Raw genomic sequence first — 22,118 nt, forward strand, 5'->3', positions numbered from 1 at the left:
GTTCATCCATAGAATTGAGTACATGGTACCCTATTCGGTCTCGAAGCCTTTTATCAGTCTCCTGGAACCGATGTTCAGGAGAATTCGGGTTTGTTAAGCCAGAGAGAAAAACTCTCTTGCTTTCTGGACGAATGCCTTTCCTAAGGTAAGTTCCCTTACCTACATACGCTATCGTATCTGTAGTCTTTTCTGGTTCTTCAAATTCTTCTTCCCCCTCGAAGGAAGCCTTTTCTTTCTCTTTTTCGTGTATTTCTATCACTGTTTTTCTTATTTTCTTGTACGTACTGGCTATGCAAGTCCCCTTATCATGTTTTCCTTCAGATATATTTTGGCCCCACTTGTTGAGTGCATCTAATTCATCCTGTTCTGTTTCAGGCCTGTCTCGTTCTCTTATTAGGCAATTTATAAAAAAACGTAGTATATATGCTTGAGTGTCAACTTTCTGATGCTCCATGGCATCCTTAATACTTTCAGGGTCTTTCCCAGTCTGAACAAAGTGATATATTCTATCTAGGCGCTCTTTCATTCCTGCAAATAACAGCAGGTAATCGGCAGCATGTCGTAAGCGTAGTGATGCCATCATCATTCTATCGTCTTTGCCGGGTACTGGATCATATCTGCAAACTGCAAGCGGTTCTTTGAGTATGTCGAGACGAGGTGATTTGAACGTGAAAGGACTCTGCATATCCCTAAGGTGTAATCTGTGTGTTAATGGCGGCGTCCGAAGACCCCCCATCGCACCTCCTGAGGCGGAAGCTTGGACATTATCTCTCTGTGGAGTCTGTATCTGTACTTGAATTTGTCTTTTAGTAGGGTCAGGTAGAAGCGGTTTCGGTAGATCAATTTTAGGTGCGGGAAGTGGTGGAGGTGGAGGAATGGTGGGCGATCGAACGGGGAAACCTGGTTGCAGTTGTGGCGGGTTGCCACCTCCGTCACCGTCAGTAGGCGGGACGCGGACAGGCAGATTGGTGTAAGCGGGTGCTACATCCTCTAGATAGGAATTCAGGAATATGTCTTTAGTGGTCCTGTGAGTTACTTTAGTTGGAACCAATGGTGGCGGCAGATTTTTCGGTATTTCTGAAGTGGCCTCAGGCGAACCCTCGGCCGCGAGATACATGCCATTTACGAGATTGTTTCGTGCGCGGTCTATTTGCTCTGATTTTACTCGGATCCCTTCAGTAACTAATTCGTTTTCTTGGGCTTTATCTGATTCTTTAAGTCTGTCTTCTCTACGTAGTGCTTTTTCAGCACGCTTATGTGATTCCTTACGCCAAAACTCTATGGCGTCTTTCTGAGATTGTCTGGCTTTCTTTTTCCATAGTGCTTCCTCTACCTTCATGATGCACTCGGCATCCCATGTTCCGGTAACAGGCCATCTGTGTCTCTCGTCTAGATGCTTAGTATAGTCGGCCCATAAATCTAGATACAATATGGCATCTAAGCCATGCTTATGGTACATAAAATTTCCAGGAGTGTCCCTAGGGGGGATAGGAATTTCTTCCTCTAGTATCCCTTTCCTAGTTCCTATCTGCTTTAACTTGTTGAAAAACGGCATCTTGTTTACTTAGTACTGAATGCTCAATCCTAACTACTTAATACTGAATACAGCTAGTTATACAAGAACACAATAATGCACATTAAAACAGTCACACTCATACCACGATATTAATCACATGAAAAGACATTTGAGACATATATGACTACCCCCTATACCGGATGTACTGCTAAACAGCACAGATACACTGCTAAGAACAGTGCAAAAACTTGAAATAACTGATGTACTGCTAAACAGTACAGATACACTGTCTAAAACAGTGCAGACCGGACTTGTGTACCCAAACCCGTCTAGATACGTCCCAGCAATGGTACTCACCGGGAAGCACGGAAAACAGAAGGCCTCGGATAACTCGACTGGACTGGACCGGACTCGACTCGACTCGACTCGACACGTGGATACTTCGGAAACTGGTGGGCCTCTTGACACCTCGGACCTTGCTTCTTTCGGCTAGGCTCTGGTCGGGATCCTCCGCACTCCTCACCGCCTCGTCTGGGTGCTGATCGCAGTCTTCGTCACCTCCGTGGGCCAGAGGGAGATACAGGAAATCCTGCCGGTACGCGTAGTTTCCGTCTAACTGATGGCAGGGGACAGAGCTTGCAACGCACCAACCGGCGCGTGGGGTGGGGGAGGGGTCCCTGTTCGGGCGCCAAAATGTCGTAAATATTTAATTTACCGTCTTAATTTCTATGCAGGTAAGTACTTAATCAATAATAACTCAATCGGAAAGAAAAAAACAGAGTCCGTGGTGTTAGAGTTCTTAGGGGTTTTATTCCTTAAAAAGGAATCGTTCCGGAACTGGATATCATGTTCCTGCAACCACAAGGGGTTCAGGAAGGGATAGAGCCATATTTTATTGACAATACATAGCTTATATACTTAAAGCACATCATAGAAACCAATATAGTAGGCGTAACAGCTGAGAGAAGACGAGATAACAGCATCCACGTGTTAGGAGTACGTAATCAGAAGGCGTGAACTAGAGGTGTGTGCTAGAGAAGTCACAGGTAGGTGTCATAAGTGGGTGGCACAAAACAGAAATGTTGCAATGTCAGCAGAAATCGGAGGCTTGGATGCGCGCGCAGCTGCATGACGTGTGATTGACGTGAAACTGGAGGGTGCAGGGGACTTGACATTTACACTAGCAGAAAGAGACAGAAGTCTGGCATGTCAGATCAACTCGTACTTCTATCATATCTGATATCTGATGTTTGGGAACCATATTATCTGAACGGAAAAGGTCTCTGGGGCAGAAGCTATTCTATACTGACTGTGAGTGCGTGTATAAGCGCCTAAGTGTCTGCATGAGAAGCGTGGGGGCATGGGCCTTCCATGGGAGCATGGTAACAGAGGCTATGAATTACTTGCACGGAGACAGTGAGGCCGGCCCTTCTGCTCTGCAGCTGGGAGGATGTTTACTTAAACTAGTAGGCAGGAATGTATTTTCGAGGAGCGGAACAGATAATTCGAAGGTTGTAGTCAGTCTTGGCAGGCAGCAGGCTGAGCTAAGCGCGGTGGGCCGCGCTGGAAGTAAGTCAGAGTTCACGGGTACAGAGACAGCCTGGGCTGAGGCTTTCAGAGTCAGAAGCCAGAAAAAGGCTCGATGGCAGAAATTCAGGGCCTACTTTGCCAGAGCCGGAAAACGTGTAAAGTACACTACAAAAAGACGTTGGCATAGCATACTTAGGAATGGACTATTCAACCCATTCAGGGTGGGTCTGAAAGAGGACATGTTAACGTTGGACGCAAATGTATTTGCGTCTTCATAGCTGGCACAGGAGGGAAGTTACATGCACTTTAAGCTGGTACATGGAGACGGTGGGGTACACGATAGGGAACACAACTTGACCATAAAATTTATATTTCCTCAGTGCCACGGATCGGAGATTCTATTCCCCTAAATCTCCTAGAACAATAGATTGTTCCAACATACAATTTGTGACAATACTGATCCAGCACACAAAACTATTATTTGTAAACGTATACAGTGATGATCAGGGTTCATAAATCACAATAGAGAAACATTCAGTAGCAGAATCTGGGATGTTTTTAGAAGTTCAATCTTTATTTGGTTCTTCACAAATGTAGCCAACGCGTTTCGTCCTCCACTGACTTTCTTCAGGGCTTCAAATACAAATAGAGTGAACTCTTCTTAAGAATAAGTATATACGTATTCTTCAATCCAGTCAAAAGACAATTTTTTAAGTATCTTCTCTTTTTAAGTGAAAGACACTGCAATTTCACAATCAGGGTCACTCGGGTCAGATAGCCCAGTGTGGCAGAAAATTTGAAAAAGTGGTTTAAGCTGGCTCCATCGCGTGGCGTCTTCCGTTGTAACATCGCAAGCTATCCCTGGCAGAAAAAGGGCTTGTGGCATGTACACATCCTCACATGAGTTTTCCATCTCCTCCACATCGCACGTGTATCCTTCCATGCCTGTCTGTTGTAATGTACTAAGCATCTTCTCCCAATGTGCCGCAATGGGTTCCTTCCGGAGCCCCACTGTTTCCTCTCTGCATATGGCTGTCCACTCTGCCCTGGCCCACGCCTGGAATGAGGAGGTCCATGCCCGCTGACATGCCCGCTCACATGCCCGCTCACATGGCGGGTCATGTGCCTTCCATCTTCTTGTGAGGAGGCGCTTTGCTACCACCAGCCCCAGATCTAAAAACCGGGATGTCACCTTTTCTTTGGGGGATCTCTTAAAATGGTGGAGGATGTACTCAGGCCAGTCAAAGGGTATGGTTCGGTCCGTGCAGCTCCGCAGCAGCTCGCTAACTGCTCGCCAGTAGGTACCCAGCCCGGGACAGCTCCAAAGCATATGTATGAATCCCACCCCCTGTTCATTACACTTGGGGCAGAGTGCATCAACGCAAGAAAAGTATTTGTTGATCAACTCAGGCATGAGGTAGGCCCTATGAATAATGAAAAGCTGGATCTGGTGGAATCACATGTTTCTGGGGACACGGACTGGACTCTTAAGCACCTTTTCCCATTCCTTATCTGTTAGTGACCGCCCCAGATCGAGCTCCCACTTGCCTCTAAGGGGGTCTAAGCTGATTGGCGCATGTTCCTGTAAGGACACCGCGAACCAGCGGATCAAATGTATGCCCCGTCCCATGACGTGGAGATATCGTATGGTTAAGTGTTGCCGGGGCTCCACAGCCATATCTCCCCATCTGGCCGTCCGTTGTGCTATCAAGGATTGGTGCATCAAGAATCCATCTCATATGCCATGTGCTTCTCCTCCCTGTACAAGTCACCGAGTGTGTGATTGTTGGCCTCCCGCCACTCCGCGAGCATTAGGGACGTGAGCCCCCCCCCCCCCCTCCCCTCCCCACTTGGTGAGCCCTCCAGGGGTATAGCAGGCGCATAAGGGATCGAGCCACGGGTGAGGTATATGGCTCGTCGGTAGCACTTGTATGCCACCTCCAAGAGGAGCGGGCCCAGGCGCTCAGGTTTTGCCATGGGGTGGAAGAGTTTGGTGATACGCTCTAGGGAGTACGACGGCAGTGCCGTGGCTGTGTCTTCCTTACCTCTATTGGCCAACCAACGGGCAACCCGCTAGAGCTGCGCGGCTAGGTAGTAGTGCTCAAAACAAGGGGCAGCAAAGCCCCCTCGGTCTGTCGGCAAGAATAATTTTGTCAGCGCCAGCCTGTGCCTAGAGGTTCCTTAGACGAAGTCCCGCAGTAGCTTATTCAGCATAGTGAAAAAGGAAGCCGGAATAAATAACGGTAAATTAACAAAGTAGTACAGGATGTGGGGAAGTATGACCATTTTAGCAAGCGCAGCTCTGCCCGCGGTGGTCAGTGGTAGTGCGCTCCAAAAGCGTATCTGCGACCTGCTGGCCGCAACCGCCCTTCCAAGATTCCCGTCGAACAGGTCAGTTGGGCAAAGGTATATCTGTATCCCCAGGTATCGGAAGGTGTCCGCTTTCCATTGGACTCGCGTACCCTCGAGATGATATCCCGGGTCTTCGGTTCGCTCTCTGAAAGTGTAAAGGCAGGATTTACCCGCATTCACTCGGAGTCCCAAGACAGCAGCAAATGTATGCAGCAGCTGTGCCAGGTGTGCGGGTAAGTGTCCCACATCTCGCACGAACACCAAAAGGTCGTCAGCATAGAGCGATACCTGGTGGACTGCGTCTCCCATCTGGATACCGTCACCAAGGGTCGTACGTATGGCTGCAGCAAAGGGCTCTATCGCTAGCGCGAACAGGAGCGGGGACAGAGCACCCCTTCCGGGTGCCTCGGCCCACCGCCACCGGTTCTGAAATGTAGGGGCCCAAGCGCACCCGGACCACAGGTCTCCTGTAAAGTAAGCTTACCATGTGTAGGAACCCTATGTCCAGGCGTATCGCGTCAACACTGCTGATAGATAACCCCATTCTAGGCAGTCAAACACCTTTTCCAGGTCTAGTATTAGCCACCCTGCCCTGGGCCATTCCTGTGCGGCCTCAGCCACCACCCTAAAGTATCGCCTTAGGTTTAGGGACATAGATCTCGCGTGGACAAACCCGTACTGGTCCCTGTGAATCAAGTGGGGGACCACCTGTGCCAGCCTTTCCGCTAGCATCTTGGCAAAGACCTTGTAGTCCACGTTGAGCATCGCTAGAGGCCTATAGGAGCCCAGGGCCGTGGGGTCTCTGTCCGGTTTGGGCAAGGAAACCAGGAACGTCTCCAGCATGGAGGGCAGAAGAAACCTTTCCTCTACCGCTTCTGTGTATAACTTGTGCAGCAATGGCGTCAGGTTTCCCGGTACGCTTTATAGTATTCAGCGGGGAGGCCGTCCGGCCCCGGGGTCTTACCGGATGCCATGGACTGGATTGCTTCCCCAACCTCTTCCAACGAGATAGGCGCATTGAGCGCCCCATCTATTCCTCGGAGGTCTTGGGCAGTTGGACAGAGTCCAAGAACACCTCAAAGATATGCCTAGGGCCGATACCTTGTGCTCTGTACAGCTGCATATAGTGGTCTGTAAGGGCACGATGAATTTCACGCTGTGTATTCACCATCTCCCCCCTGCTGTGCGGAGAGCTCTTATTGGGGCACCGTTTTATCAACCAGGTCAGCAGTCGGCCTGCTCTATCTGCCTTGGCGTGTGTTCTGGCCGTGTGTGCAGCATAGTTGTGGCACCGCAGCTTCTCTAGAAGCTTTGCGTGCCGAGTGCGAAGATTCCCTAACTTGTGTGCTTACCTACCCCCCCTTCCCGCTCATAGCGTAGGAGCTCATCTTCCTGACGTGTCTGTGAGACGGGCGTATGCGCCAAGAATACCGTGCAATAAAGTCACCCCCTCCAGCGTCTGCGCAATTTGTCAAGCTCTATCTGGGTCATGTGGGTCTCCTGTAGGAGGGCAATCCCCACAGCATGGCGTTGTAGTTAGGAGAAGATGGATTAGCGTTTCAATGGTGTGTGCATGCCACGTATGTTCCAAGTCATGACATCATTGTTCTGGGGAGTCATCGCAGCGCAAGGGAGATTCGTCTCTTCGGGGGGGCCGTAGCTGAGGTCTAAGGGGAGCGTATCAGTGTGCTGCAACTTAAACATATTAACAACCTTAAACAACAAAACTGATGGGGCGAATCCCCGAAAGGGCATACGTCCAAACTTCGAGTGAAACACTTATGATAAAGAACTAGTCCAATGTAGCGGCTAGTGGGGTGTGTGTTATGTCAGCGACTAGACTGCTCTACGCCCCTATCTCCATCCCCCTGAACTCGCTAGAGGTGTGCGATAAGTCATAGGCTGGTCAACCACGCAGGAGCAGTGTGGGCCACAGCTACCTGATCCGACGACCGCAACCTCCGCTCCGCGCGCCTCATCCCCGATCTAGCAAGGCATCTCGCAGTCGCGCACATGAGCTACAATGGATGAGCAGTGCGCCGCCAGCACATAGCACATTTCAACAGCATGTGTACGAACATGTGAAAAGAGGGAGGGAAACCAGCTTGTATTGTACACATGAGTGTGAGTCACGGAGAAGTACAGCTCAACACCCCTCGATCACATGATCTGGTCAGCCGTCCGAGGCGTCACCACTGGCATGTTCAGATCTTCAGAGAACACAGTGGAGGGTTTGCTGCATCCATGGACCTCCACATGGCTATGGGTGCTCACTGTCCCAAGGGTCGCCACCGCCTCCAGAGCTTCCTGACGTTCCAGCCTGATCCTCTCCGGGCTGGGTGCGATTGGGCCCGGTCTGATGTACCGGCGGGTCCCCCTCTGCCTACGCCTTCTCGATCTCCTCTCTTGCTAGTCACAATCCTCTGGGCCTGAGGGTCTTGGCCCTTTCCACTACCCCGTCTCCTCTAGCCAGTCCCAAACGTCTGATGGGGCATCAAAGAAATAGGTTCCCTCCTTCGAGACCACCCTAAGGCGAGACGGGAACAACAGAGAATAGGGCAACTCCAGATTTCACAGTTGACGTTTCACCGCCATGTAGGTACTCCTCCGTTTCTGAACCGCTGCTGGGTAGTCTGGGAAGAACATCACCTGACCATTTCCCACAGTGAGGTCGCCGTGTTTCCTGGTTTCGGTGAGTACCACATCTCTGTCCCGATAGTTGAGGAGTCTGAAAAGGAAGGGGCGGGCATAGCGTCCCGCTTGGGCTTCTGTGCTGGCATCCTGTGCGCCCTCTCAACCACGAACTGAGGCAATAGCACCCCCGGGGGCAGGAGGTCGAGCAACCATTTCTCCACGTAGTGCTCCAGGTTTCTGCCCTCCTCGCCTTCCGGAAGGCCCACCACACGGACATTGTTTCGCTGGGAGGGCCCTTCCGCATCCTCTATCCGATCTTCCAGTGCGTGGACACGGTCAATCATATCTTGGAGCGCTATAGTGTGATTCTGTACCACCGGTTGAATCTCTTGGAGTGTCTGGTTCTGCAAAGCAACTGACTCCGTTAGTTTACGATGATCAGCATGGAGGAGGGTAAAATCTGATGTGACTTTGTCGATCCTCGACTCCAGGGACTCCTTTGTTTGCTCTAGGGTAGTGCCAATCCGTTCCACCGCTGCCAACACAATGTCAATTTTGGCCGTGAGAGCCGCTGCTTGGGCATCCATGTTTCCACTCTGTCGCCCCGGCGAGGTCCCAGACCATCAGCCCTCGGCTGCCCGTTTTGTGCTTTGTCCCGCAACCGGCCCATGACTAGCTGCTGTCCCGTTGGCATCCGCAAGCGGTCACTGATTCGTACGAGGCTGATCGGCTTCAAGCCACTAGAGCCCAGGCCCTCCCTGTTTTGTGCCGAAAAGGAGATATGCTGTGGCAATCTTGTGGCAAGGTTGTCTGCAAAAGAGAAAAATAAGGGGGGGGGGGGGGGGGGGTCTTCCTGGATGATCACCGTCAATTTTAGGGAGGCAACCACGTCATACTGTCCACTGGCTCTGGTGGTCGGTTAGCCTGCAGCGCACCTCCCCTGCGTAACACCAGGGTATGCCCAGACTGTCCTCACAGGGTGTCACACTTTTACCCACGCGCCTCTGTCGAACACTGCTCAGCTCCAGCAGTCACCTCTGGACTATGATCGTGGCAGCTCTGCGAGAGGACAGACGCAGAGCACCTATGTCGCTACTGAACGCTCAGGGAACTTCCCATGTGCAGGGCAGCTCCGATGCCTGGGGTGTGTGGCCTCAGCCCCGGTCCCATCCAAAATGGCGCTGCTCCCAAAATGGCACCCAGGTCCCAGCGCCTCAGGCCTCCACCTCACAGTCTCCACCAGTGGGTTTTCCCCCGAGCACCTCCGGAGATATCACAGCTGTGTCGTACTTCCCCACACTAAAGGGCTGTGCTTTAGCTATTCCACCAGGCGCAGTGCCCCAGCCCTGATCGCCTATCAGGCCAGACGCCGCGAGTGCCGTCTCACCCCCTGCCGTTTGTGTCAGCTCCAGGGGGCCGCCTCTGTGTATAGTCTGATCGGGGCTACAGGACCACCACTGTTCAGCACAGGGCCTGGACCCTCCTTGGGCGTGCTAGTTGTAGAACTTCACTTGCGGGGATAACTGATGCCTCTGGAGGCCCCCGTAGGCACTCTTCCTCCGCTTGCAGCCCCACGTGTCTCCTAAGTCCCCGCCAGTAGGCAGGTGATGGCCGCCGCCTCTGGTTATGGGTGGTCGCAGCAGGTTTCACAGGTCGCAGGCCTGGGCGCCTCCCTCTAAGCCTCGTTGCTGCCGCGGACTCCTTCCGCACCAGGCCGCTCTCCTCACCTTGGATGGCGCTGCAGTCGGCGAGCTGCGGTCCGCAGTTTTCTCCAGGCCTTAGTGCTAAGGCAGTGCGGGCCCGAACCCCCGCGCCCCCACTGGGACACTCAGGGGGCAGCCCGCTCCGCCTCAAGCACCGGGCGCACTGCCTCGAATCAGGGCCCGCCGCACCAGCCTTTGTTGTGCCACCGCCCGCTTGCTCCAGGACTTCCGCTATTTTCTTTGAGAGCTCCGTGTGGGCCGCAGCAGGTTCGGGTCTCTCTTCCGGTGCCCCGCTTTCCGCGCGCTCCCACCTCCTACCTCGGGCCGCACTCCTCCACACTGGCAACCAGTGATGGCGGGACCCGTCAGTACCCTTCTTCGCACTGCACGGACAGCCTCACCAGGACATCGCGCACCACCAGGGTAGATCGCAGCGCCTTCAGCGGCGTCTCAGCTTCCCCGCAGACCCCACTGGCAGCCGTTAGATCCCGGGGCACTTTTCGCGCCTTTGCCTCTGGCGCCGCTCCGCTGCAGCCGGACTGCTGCTCCCCTTTCCGCTTCATCCGGGCGACAACCACTGGTCTCCGTAGACTCCCCGCTGATTCTCTACACCGCTCCCGCTTGTTGCGAACACAGGGGACACCTCGTTAGGATAAAAAACAGGATAACCAGGGGTCCTGTATCAGAGAGTTAAAAGAACCCGTCCACCATATTGGCTGGCTGGCCACGCCCCCATCATCCATAGTCCTTTCTAATTGAAGACCACTGAGATTCAAAGGAAGAAAGTTGACCAAACCCTGGAGTGGAATGCTCATTGATCAACACCTATAGGAGCTCGGCTCCAAGGAAGGATTGATGCAGATTTTTAGTTTTATTGTAATACTGAAACTGAGCTGCAGACTTGTTAGTGCAAAATCTGTGTTTTTTTAGATGAACTACTAGATCCAGATGTTTGCTTCCCTTCGGAAGCCTGCTTGGCCTGACATGTTTAAATGATTCCTGTGAGTTATAACCACATGGCACATTTAGTGGTAATTAATGGCTGGATTCCCGAACCTGGTGGGAACCTGGCTTCCAACAGTGAAAGGTAAACCTTTGACATGCCAACCCATTATATTTTCTGGCAGGGTTCCCACCAGCGACTAAAAGTGTCAGGAGAGATGCAACATAACATATGGGATTGGCAGGGAAAGCAGAAGCAAAACAGTACACTATGGACGGAAACGACCATTCAACAGGTTATTGCCCTGGAGTGCTGGCGAAGCTGGGACCTCGTTGGCAGCTCTATTTTGGGATATGTGGTCTTGGGCAACACTGTTAGGGTCGTCTTCCAGCTTCAGGAGGAATTTGGGTTATTAATTACCCAACTCATCGGCTCATTCCAGCTCTGAAATACATGACTGAATATCTGGCACAGGAGAGGATATCCCACAATTTAGCCAGATATAGGCCAGGATTACCATGGTCCACCTTACAGACAAGAAGATATTGTGAATATATCAAATTTGGTTATCCACACAACAGATTTCTTTCAGGTTTAGAGGAAAGGCAGGTATGGACCTAATGGACAATAAAGACTGGCAGATCGCTCTAATGGGCCCAAGGCAGTTAGCGTTTTCATCAGGCTACAGTCTTTTTAATTTAAATATTTGCATCGCTCACATATAAGGGAGAGGCTGTTATGAATGGGAAGAGGGTACTCGCATACTTGTTATAGGTCCTGGGAGGGTTGTGGGGATTTCTTATGCTTGGTGTGGGATTGTGCGACTTTGAAGCCATATTGGGGTAAAGTGTCCATGATTTTGTCTGACATTATGGAAACTGCCTTTGAAGTGACAACCCAAATGGCCTTGTTAAATGTCTTCTATAACAAACACCTATAGGTGCATTAAATTATTAGTGGGGTTGGACTTTTTGATGGGAAAAGTGACAAAGTCCAGACACGAAGTGTGAAACAGCTCCCCTACTTTCAAAGTTTAGACCTGGGCTGGACTACTGTTAGGTACTAGAAAAAGAATTCTACAACAAAGGGGTTGCCCACATGAACGTCTCTGGAGGAGGTGGGTAAAGTGCTACAATTCTGATGGACTGAAGCCACAATGGGTGGGACAGGAAAGATTAATTTAGAATTTGTCATATGGAGAATATTGATACGGATATAACCATTTATCATGGGTTTGAGATGGAGATGATCCTGTCAACAGCTATACTGTATTTTGTTATAATGCCAATAAAAGAGCTTTTTAATAACAAAAATAATCCCTGTGAAGCCCAATAAATGCTCTTTGCTGATTTGAGGATTTAGCAGTTACTATAACTTTTTAACTTCTTCTCAGGGACCTCATGAGTGGAATATGCTTTCAGATGAGCCTCATACTTAGATCAATCTTCAAAGCCAAAACTGATTGTACAGCAAACGTCTAATCTATTGTACATAGTTGTGTTGGGCAGAGTCCTTTTGCGAGTTTGAGGTTTCCATGAAGTACTCAAATTACTTTGACCTTGAAAGAAATCTCTTTCTCGGAGATGCTGTATTGACAGGAATACTGCAGATTGATGTTCCCCGTACAAGAGACCAGAATCATGCGATCATCAAATGCCAAGAAAAAGAGCCTATTGAATATATTGCTTGAAGCAGGTCTTCAACCCCATGCTTGGAATAGCAGATTGTTTAATTTTGGGAAAACAAAACAGCAAAAATCTCAAAGGCCAAAAAGGATGAGCATCTGGTTCTTTACTCAGTATCCTGCATGTGCCTATAGCAACATCGAGCGTTCCATAATAATATACCCAATAGCTGAAAGCAGACAAAAGAATTGAGACATGTTGTAAAGTATACAAATGATAAAAAGTCACTTAATTCTAATCTTTGTTCTTGATTATAGAAATATTCTCTGAATTCCACAACAGATTTAATATTAAGAACATAAATTTATCATGGGAAAGAGTTTTGTGATCCAGGAACTTGATGGACGTAATCTAGGTTTAAGAAGACCTATGCTTATGAATATTAGTGGAAATCACATGAGGGAGAAAAGCAGGTTATCTTAACATAATTTACACAGAGTACCCCACCTGGTGCTACTGTCTTCACTTCACCCAATATTTAGATGATTACATTTACGATGCAGTGAAGACCACTGGAGCATCATACGTGAACTCAATATACATCATACCATCAAAATTCTTTACAATACCTTTGACAAAAGAGCAGTGTGCCAGGCTTCTGCAGTCCAATGGATAAACAACTTCATCTGCAACAAATATGAAATTGTTGTCATTTCAAACTCTTCTTCTACAACACGACATTCATAGAAATAACTTTTTAGTGATCTGTTTAACATCGTGACTATTTTTCCCCAAGTGTCAGTGCTCATAGTGACATAATTCATTTTAAGGATATATAAGACACCTCTAAGGCAACCTTCAAGGGCTGGCTCAACTGGGTGATGTACTTGAGGGGGGCTGACACAATCGCCCTCCAAAACTCACCGTGGAAACAGCCCCGCAAGGGCATGTGGGAAGCCCTGGACAAATACCTAGACACATATGACCCACCTTAAGTAATACTAATACAAGTATTCACAAGGCGGGCGTCAAACCCCACCCCGGGGGCAAGTCTGTATCGAGGGACAGCAAACCTCTTGTATACTTCATCTTCCTTTCTCTTCTCCTCTTTTCTTTCCTCTCGCCCCAAATTCTCACCCCTTTCCCTACTTTCACGGATGGCAAGTGGATAGGGGGACAGCCTAGCATGTACAGTCTGAAACGTGGCGCCAATAAACTAGCAAGTTTTGGCTGACACCCTGTAGTGAGAAGTTGTTTGTAATGTTGCTTGGAAATAAAATAATAAAAATGTAGACAAGTGCTACCTAAAATATTTAAATTGTACGAAAATATGCAGGTATTAGTGGCAATAGGCTTCTGTCCACTTTGTGAATACTTGTCCTTGGACACACCTGTGTTTGCCAGTGGTTTTCAGGTCAAAGCCTACCAGACAACACAGCTGTCTGGTTGAAAAGACATATAGGGGACGTGGAGAAAAATGCATTTCGCCTGTTGCTTACCATTGGTTTTGTCTTTTGTCACTCAACTGCCTACTTCCTACTTGTTTAAGCCTGTCAATCTTGTGTGTGTCCATTCCATTGAGCATTGCACATTTGCCTGGTGTCTGTGCTCGAAGTCAGGGAACTACTTGTATTCTTTGTGTGAACCTTGTTAATCCTTCTAATGGGCTCACCGCCTGAGTTAGTTGGCCAAAGTAATTCTAAATAACCACATTCACCCTTGATGTAACCTTTTGCTGAAAATGTTTCCAGTTGTCAAATTTGTTGAATTTGCAAATACTTTTTCAAGGTTGTGAAAAAAGCACAAGTTACTACTTGTGTAACGATATATCTGTAAGAGACATTAGTTAGTGATAGATTCCTTACCTTAGAATATCCCCAGGCGTCAGACTGGATCCGGAAAGTTTTGCGTAGCAGTACCCTTGCGCGTCGGTAGGAGTCGTCTGCGGCTCCGCGTCCGTCGTCGGCGCCGTGATGAAGTCGTCGGAGTACTTAGACGCCGCCTCCGCGTGCTGACGTCAGTTCTTAGCCACAGCTTTTCCGCGCCAGAAGCGCAGAGCCATGACAAAAACCGACACTGGTGCCAAGAAACTAGGGCCCTGAAAGGGGATGACCTTAACCCTAGATATCGGTTCGCAGAACGGGGAGGATGGGTGGGTCGGTAAGGAATCTATCGCTAACTAATGTCTCTTACAGATATATCGTTACACAAGTAGTAACTTGTGCATCTGAAAGAGACACGTTAGTGATAGATTCCTTACCTTAGAATAGATACCCCAGCAATACCATCCCCGTGGTGGTGGGTCTGCGAACCAATATTTACACCAGAAAGTCCTGGAGAACGGAACGGCTGAAGTGGCCATCCCTCCAGACTTGACTGTCCAGGCAGTAGTGCCTTGCAAACGTGTGCAACGAGGCCCACGTAGCTGCCTGGCAAATGTCCTGCAAGGGCACACCGCGGCCCAAGGCAGTAGTAGTGGCAGTGGCTCGAGTGGAATGAGCCCTCAGCCCAACAGGGGGTTCCTTTTTAGCCAAGGAGTAACACGCCTGGATGCACATGATAATCCATCGAGAAATGGTCCTCTTGTGCACCGCTTTCTCTTTCTTAGCGCCCGCGTACCCAACAAAGAGTTGATCATCCACCCGGAACTGGCGTGTGCGATCCAGATAGAACGAGAGCGCACGTTTTGGGTCCAGACGGTGGAGCCTCTCCTCCTCTCTCGAGGGGTGCGAAGGCGGAAAGAAGGTGGGCAATGTGATGGACTGCCCAATGTGGAAGGCCGTGACCACCTTAGGCAAGAAGGAGGGCCTAGTCCTCAACACAACCTTGTCCGGATGGACTGAAAGGAAAGGAGGCTTGCAAGAAAGAGCCTGGAGCTCACTCACTCTCCTGGCAGAGGTGATGGCTACCAGGAAGGCAGTCTTCAAAGAAAGAAGGCGAAGAGGACAGTTGTGAAGTGGCTCAAAGGGAGCGCACATCAGAAATGTGAGAACCAGGTTCAAGTCCCACTGAGGCATCACGAAGGGAACAGGAGGAAAAGTATGAGTAATGCCCTTCAGGAATCGATTTACAATAGGGGACTTGAACAAAGAAGGTTGGTCAGGCAGCGTCAGAAAGGCTGAAAGAGCCGACAGATAGCCCTTGATAGTGCCCAGAGCAGTGCCCTGCTGGGCAAGAGAAAGAAGGAAGAGAAGAACCTCAGAGAGAGGGGCATTGAGGGGATCCACAGCCTTTGCTGTGCACCATGCCACAAATCTGTTCCACCTGCAGGCGTATACCGTCTTTGTGGAGGGACGCCTGGCTGCCAGAATGATGTTGCAGACTTCAGGAGGCAAGTCAAATGGCCTCAACTGTCGCCGCTCAATCTCCATGCATGGAGGTGCAGACTGGACAGGTTCGGGTGGAGGACCGTCCCCTGCTGCTGCAACAGAAGGTCCTCCTGAAGAGGCAGACGAATCGGGGGATCGACTGACATACTGAGTAGCTCGGGATACCAGTACCTTCGTGCCCAGTCCGGAGCCACAAGGATGACTTGTGCCCGGTCGCGCTTGATCTTCTTCAGCACTCTAGGCAGAAGAGGTATAGGCGGAAAGGCGTACAACAGACCGCAGCTCCACTCGCGACGAAAAGCGTCTCCGAGCGAGTGCCGCCTTAAAAATTCCAACGCGCAGAACTGATGACATTGCGCGCTCTCTTCGGTGGCGAATAGATCTAACCAAGGCTCTCCCCATCGCAGAAAGAGGCCTTGCGCCACATCCGAGTTCAGACGCCATTCGTGATCCATCGAGCACCGACGGCTGAGTTTGTCCGCCCTGGTGTTCAGAGAACCTGCCAGGTGTTGAACCACCAGAGTCACGCCCTGATGTTCCAGCCATTGCCAGAGTCGCAGAGCCTCCTGGCATAGGGTCCACGACCCCACCCCGCCCTATTTGTTGCAGTACCACATGGCGGTGTTGTTGTCCGTGAACACCTGCACTGCACTCCCTCGGGCAGACGGGAGGAATGCTTTCAGTGCCAGACGAATCGCCCGCAGCTCCAACGGATTGATATGGAGCCGGGACTCCGCCGGAGACCAGAGTCCTCTGATCTCCGCCTCTCCCAAGTGGCCTCCCCAGCCCTGGAGGGACGCGTCTGTCACAACTACGTGCTCCGGTTGGGGAAGGGAGAGGGATCTGCCGTTGACCCAATCGCGGTCCGTGAGCCACCAATGCAGCTGTCTCGCAGTGCCCTCCGAGATCAGGACATGGTCGGACAGGTTGCCCCGGTGCTGGGCCCCTTGAAACTTCAGGTCCCACTGCAGAGCCCGCATCCGCCACCTTGCGTGATGCACCAGAAGGATGCAGGAGGCCATCAGCCCCAGAAGCCGCAGCGGCAACCTGACCGAAACCCGGGATAACGGCCCGAAGATCGGAATCAGGGCCTGTATATCCCGAACCCGCTGTTCGGGCGGGTAAATCCGAAACTGCGCCGAGTCGAGAACCGCTCCGATGAAAAGGAGCTTCTGAGAGGGGCACAGGTGTGACTTCGGCACATTGATGGAAAATCCCAGCCGGTGCAGGAGATCCGCCGTAGTCTGGAGGTGGTTGACGACTGCCTGGGGCAAGCCCGCCTTCAACAACCAGTCGTCTAGGTAGGGGAAGACTGAAACCCCTAACCTGCGCAGGTGAGCTGCGACCACCGCCATCACGTTCGTGAACACCCATGGGGCGCTGGTAAGGCCGAAGGGGAGCACCGTAAACTGAAAGTGCTCGAGGCCTACCGTGAACCACATGTAACGCCGGTGGGCCGTCAGGACGGGGATGTGGAAGTATGCGTCCTGCAAGTCCAGCGCTACCATCCAGTCTCCTGGGTCTAGGGCAGCCAAGACCTGAGCCAGTGTCAGCATTTTGAACTTCTCCTTCCGGAGGAAGCCGTTGACGTTCCTCAGATCCAAGATAGGGCGTAGGCCCCCTTTGCCCTTCTTGGGTACCAGGAAGTAGTGGGATAAGCAACCACGTCCTACTTCTGGCCCAGGAACGCGCTCGATGGCCCCCTTGGCCAAGAGGGCCGAAACTTCCTCCTGCAGGAGCCGCAAATGATCCCCCGACACTCGGTGGTGTTGCGGTGGCATGGCTTGAGGGGTCGTCTCGAAGGGGAGGGAGTAGCCCCTTCGGACGATCTGCAGCACCCACCTGTCCGAAGTGACAGTGCGCCAGTGAGAGTGGTGATGGCGAACCCTGCCTCCCACTGGCGTCACATGGGCCGAAAAGCACGGACTAGGAGGGTTTAGAGGCGGATGCTGCGGGGGCAGGTGTGGACTGGCTCCGCTTGTTTCCCCGACCGCCTCCACGGCGGTTTCCACGGCCGCCGCCGCGCTGGACGACAGTTTGCGCCGAGTGGCTGGCGGCACGTGTGGGGGCGCCCCTTCCTTGGCCACGAAAGGAGCGAAAGGCACCCATTTGCTGGCGCGGGGCCGAGAGGCCCAAGGACTTGGCCGTAGCCCTGGAGTCCTTAAAGCGCTCAAACGCGTGGTCTAACTTGTCGCCAAAGAGGCGACGGCCATCGAACGGCATGTCCATGAGTGTATTTTGGACGTCTGCCGAGAAGTTGGCGGATCTCAGCCAGGCGTGGCGTTGTATCGCCACCGTTGTAGCCATCGCTCTGCCCAGCGAGTCAGTAGTATCCAGTCCGCACCTGATTGAATACTTCGCTGCGTCCCAGCCCTCCACTAGGGCTTGGCCGAGTTTGGCCCGTACCTCCAACGGACACTCTGGCAGCACTTCCGCCACCGTTTCCCACAGAGAGTGGGTGTAACGGCCCAAGAGGCATGCGGTGTTGGAAGACCGCAGTTCCAAGCTAAGGGACGAGAACACCTTCTTGCCATAGGCCTCGTACCTCTTGGATTGCCGATCGGGGGGAGCCGTCGGGAAGGCGGTCTGGGAGTTAGAGGCCTGGATAACCAGACTCTCGGGGTGGGGTGGGTGGACAGGAAACATGGGTCGCCCGAGGCCGGGCGGTGGCGTCTGGCCACGTTCCTATCTACAGGCGAACTTGTAGCGGGCCTGGACCAAGTGCCCAAAAGAACGTCCGTCAAGGCCTCATTAAACGGCAGCAGAGGCTCCATGGAGCATGACTGCGGCTTAAGGACCTCAGTGAGGAGGTTATTCCTCACGGCCGCGACAGGGAGCTCAAGGCCCAAGGCCTTAGCAGCCCTCATCAACACCACACTATATGTAGCGCCCTCCTCCGAAGCCACGGTAGGAGGAGAGACGAATCCAGTGTCTGGAGAGGTGTCCAGGCCACTGGCCTCCCCAAGGTCTCCTGTCCAGTCCATGTTAGACTGACATTCCCTTGTCAGAGGGTCCTCAGACCCCTCCCAATACTCCTCGTCCCCCATCTCCTGAGATTCAGGGTCATAAGTGAATGAGGACGGTTCATAGAAATGAAAATCTCCGAACGGCGTCGAGAGCGGCGCCGATAGGCGTCGTCCGGACGTCGGAACCGTTTGAGAGGAGGCATCGGGCCGGCGCCGCCCGAGGACGACGCCGGAGGGGACACCACACGGACCGACCCCGGGGGGGTCGTAAGGTCCACCGGGGAAGGTCCATCGCCCGAGGAGGGTCCAGCGGGACCCTGCGGGGCCGGGCCCGAAGGCACCGACGACGCCGGGACCGCTGTACCCTGCGGCGCCGGGCCCGAGGGCACCGGCGGTGTCGGGATCGTGGGGCCCTGCGGCGCCGGGCCCGAAGGCGCCAGCGGCGTCGAGGCCGAAGCACCAGACGGTGTCAGGGTCGTAGCCCCCGACCCAGTAGGGCCCCCAGACGGGTTCACTGGGCCCGAAGGCGCCGCGGAACCCGTCGGAGGAGAAAGGGACCTCATGGCCATGAGGAAACGCTCGATCTCCTCCGGCGTCGCGTTCAGCCCAGGGACCGGGGGGTATGGGGCCGGACGCGGCGCCAGCGACTCCCGAGGAGCAGCGTGGGCGGTGTCACCCGAACACCCGGCCGCATCGCGCGAGCGTCGGGGGGAGTCGGAAGAGCGATGATGTCTCTTCGACTTCTTGTGCTTCTTACCCGACGACTTTGACCCGGAGGAGTGGCGCCGTCTCCCGGAGCTGTGACGGCTCCGTCCCCGCGACCTGTCCCTCGACCTCCCGTGGGACCGGGACCGGGACCTCACACGGCGCGGGGCCGACTGGCGGATTTCGAGTCGCCTGCGGGACCGCTCCCGCCTGGCCTTCCTCGAAAGGGCCCGACAGTCGGAGCAGGCCTCGTCGTCATGGTCGATGCAAAAAACACATCAGGCACAGGCGGTGGGGATCCGTGACCGACATGGTACGGTCGCACTCGTCGCAATGCTTGAATCCGGGCATCCCTAACGGCACCGTCGGAGTCGTAAAGACTTCGAAATGGATCAAAAGATCACAAAAGTTTAGTCAAAAAGTGACTAGGTAACTGCTCTTTCCAGATCTGCGCTGGCTGGTGCGGAAAAAAGAAGAACTGACGTCAGCACGCGGAGGCGGCGTCTAAGTACTCCGACGACGTCATCACAGCGCCCACGACGCCGACGACGGACGCGGAGCAGCAGACGACGCCTACCGACGCGCAAGGGTACTGCTACGCAAAACTTTCCGGATCCAGTCTGACGCCTGGGGATATTCTAAGGTAAGGAATCTATCACTAACGTGTCTCTTTCAGATGTCTTGGTTTATTGTTTCTTTAAAAAACTATATCTCCAGAACTCTCCGGTACAACTTGTTATTGTTGGTGCCCATCATTTCATAAAAATACAGTTTATTTTTATAAGTTAGTGTTGGATGTCTGGAGAATCTTCTTTCTTCAGTTGTTTAGTGCTGTTAAATGATTTACACTTACTTGTTCCTTTGTTGAAGGCTGATTACTCGAAGCCACAGCTACCCAAGATTTAGCTAAGGTTTGACTAATGAAGCCTGACTGGTACTAAGAAGGGTTGAAAGTGTATTACATGGTGAGCTATTACAACCACACAATATAATACACCCCATTCCTCACATGCACACAATCCCTATGATGGATGCTTTTTTGCTAACATGTAGCAGATTTTAAAGAAGAGTACAATCCAACAAGTGATCGCTCCTTGCCAATGCTCTACTTGCCCTATCCAGTGCCACTAGGATATCTTGGGCCCAGGCATGCTTGATCGTCAGAACTCTGGCAGGAGGGGTATCGTCGAAAAGATGTACAGGAATCCCAAGTTCCACTCTTAGTAGAATGTGTCTCCTAGTAAGAGACACCTTGGGAACTCTAAAATGCAAATGTACTGACATTATGTGTTCTCTCTCCAATCACTGAAGAGTCCGTGTGCTAACTCGAGCTGTAACTGCCATGTGTGATCCCCTAGGAATGGACAACTGATTTTGTCCGCTCTGGTGTTTAGAGATCCCGCCAGGTTGTTGCACCACCAGGAAAATTCCCTGGCGTTCCAACTCCTTCCAGAGGCCTGACAGAGTCCATGACCCTACCCTGCTTGTTGTATTACCACATGGCACGGGTGTAGTCCATGAAGAGCCTGCCCTACCCTTGTTTTGATGGATAATAGGAAGGCATTCAACAACAAACAACTCCAAAAGAGTGATTTGGAGCCGAGCCTCTGCTGGAGAACAGATGCCTCTGATCTCAACCACTTCTACAAGGCCTCCATAACCCAAAAGAGATGCATCAGGCACCTCTGTCAGCTCTGGATAGGATAGGGAGAGAAGTATGCTGCTGACCCAATTATGCTCCAGCAGCCACCACTGCTGCTCGCGTTTTTGCACTCTCCTCCAAAATCGGATGTGACCTAGGGGCTCTCCCCGATGTTGTGCCCATTGAGACTTCAAATTGAACTGCAGAACCCACATGTTTCACCTGGCATGCATCACCATCAGGATGCAGGAGGTCATCAGTCCTAGCAGCATCAAAGTCATCCTCACTGATATCCAGGATACAGGCAGCAACATCAGGATCATTTCTTGAACTCTTCTGCGGGGAAAGGCACCAAACTGTACCATGTAGACAATGGCCCTGATGAAAGGGTGCATCTGAGAAGGAGTTGGTGTGACTTTGGCACTGATCTAGTGAACGCCAACGAAATTAGGCAGTTTGCCCTAGTCTTATGGTGGGTGACAACTGCGTAGGGCGAGCCTGCCCTCAGCAGTCAGTCGTCAAGGTAGGGGAAGACTGGAACGAGGACTTCTGGAAACGGGCTGCAACCACCACCATCACTTTCATGAAAACCAGAGGGGCGCTGAAGAGAACAAATGAGAGCACAGTGAACTGAAAATGCTGGATGGCCACAGTGAATTGCATGTTGCACCTGCGGGCTAGTAGGACAGCCATATGAAAATAAGCATCCTGCAGGTTCAACGCTACCATCCAGTCTCCAGTGTTGAGAACAGACGAGACTTAAGTCAAGATGAGCATCTTGACTTTGTCCTTGCTCAGGAAGGCATGAACCTGGTGGTTGCCTACTCTGTCCTGCTCATGGAGAAGTTGATTCCAGAGCCCAGCCGAAGCAAAAGACTCCAAGGGTACGTTTGTAGCACAGGGCCACAACAGCAGAAGAAGCCAGCTGGGGCAAGTTGGTAGCCCAAATATTCAAATTTATTTATTTATTTATTTTTGACATTTAATAGAGCGCGAACAAATGCCCGCAGGCGTCTCGGCGCTGTACTATTGTAAACGCTCCTATGCTCGGCTTCTTGCTCTTAGAGGTTAAACAACCAGGTTTTCAGCTGCTTTCTAAATGACAGGAGGTTTGGGCTAGATCTAATGGATTGGGGGAGAGTATTCCATAATTTCGGGGCAGCAACCAGATAA

General features: G+C 51.9%; 1 protein-coding gene across 1 annotated transcript in view; it reads right to left on the minus strand.

The window, feature by feature from the left end:
* KNTC1 (kinetochore associated 1) overlaps positions 1–22,118 on the minus strand; it is a 926,084-nt gene that overhangs the window by 429,366 nt on the left and 474,600 nt on the right. Inside the window, exon 38 of the mRNA XM_086942947.1 lies at positions 12,933–12,989. Coding sequence (XP_086799073.1) covers positions 12,933–12,989 — 57 coding nt within the window. The remainder of the gene's footprint in view (positions 1–12,932; positions 12,990–22,118) is intronic.

This window comes from Lissotriton vulgaris, chromosome 11 (genome assembly GCF_964263255.1).
Source record: "Lissotriton vulgaris chromosome 11, aLisVul1.2, whole genome shotgun sequence".
Classification (NCBI taxonomy): Eukaryota; Metazoa; Chordata; class Amphibia; order Caudata; family Salamandridae; genus Lissotriton; species Lissotriton vulgaris.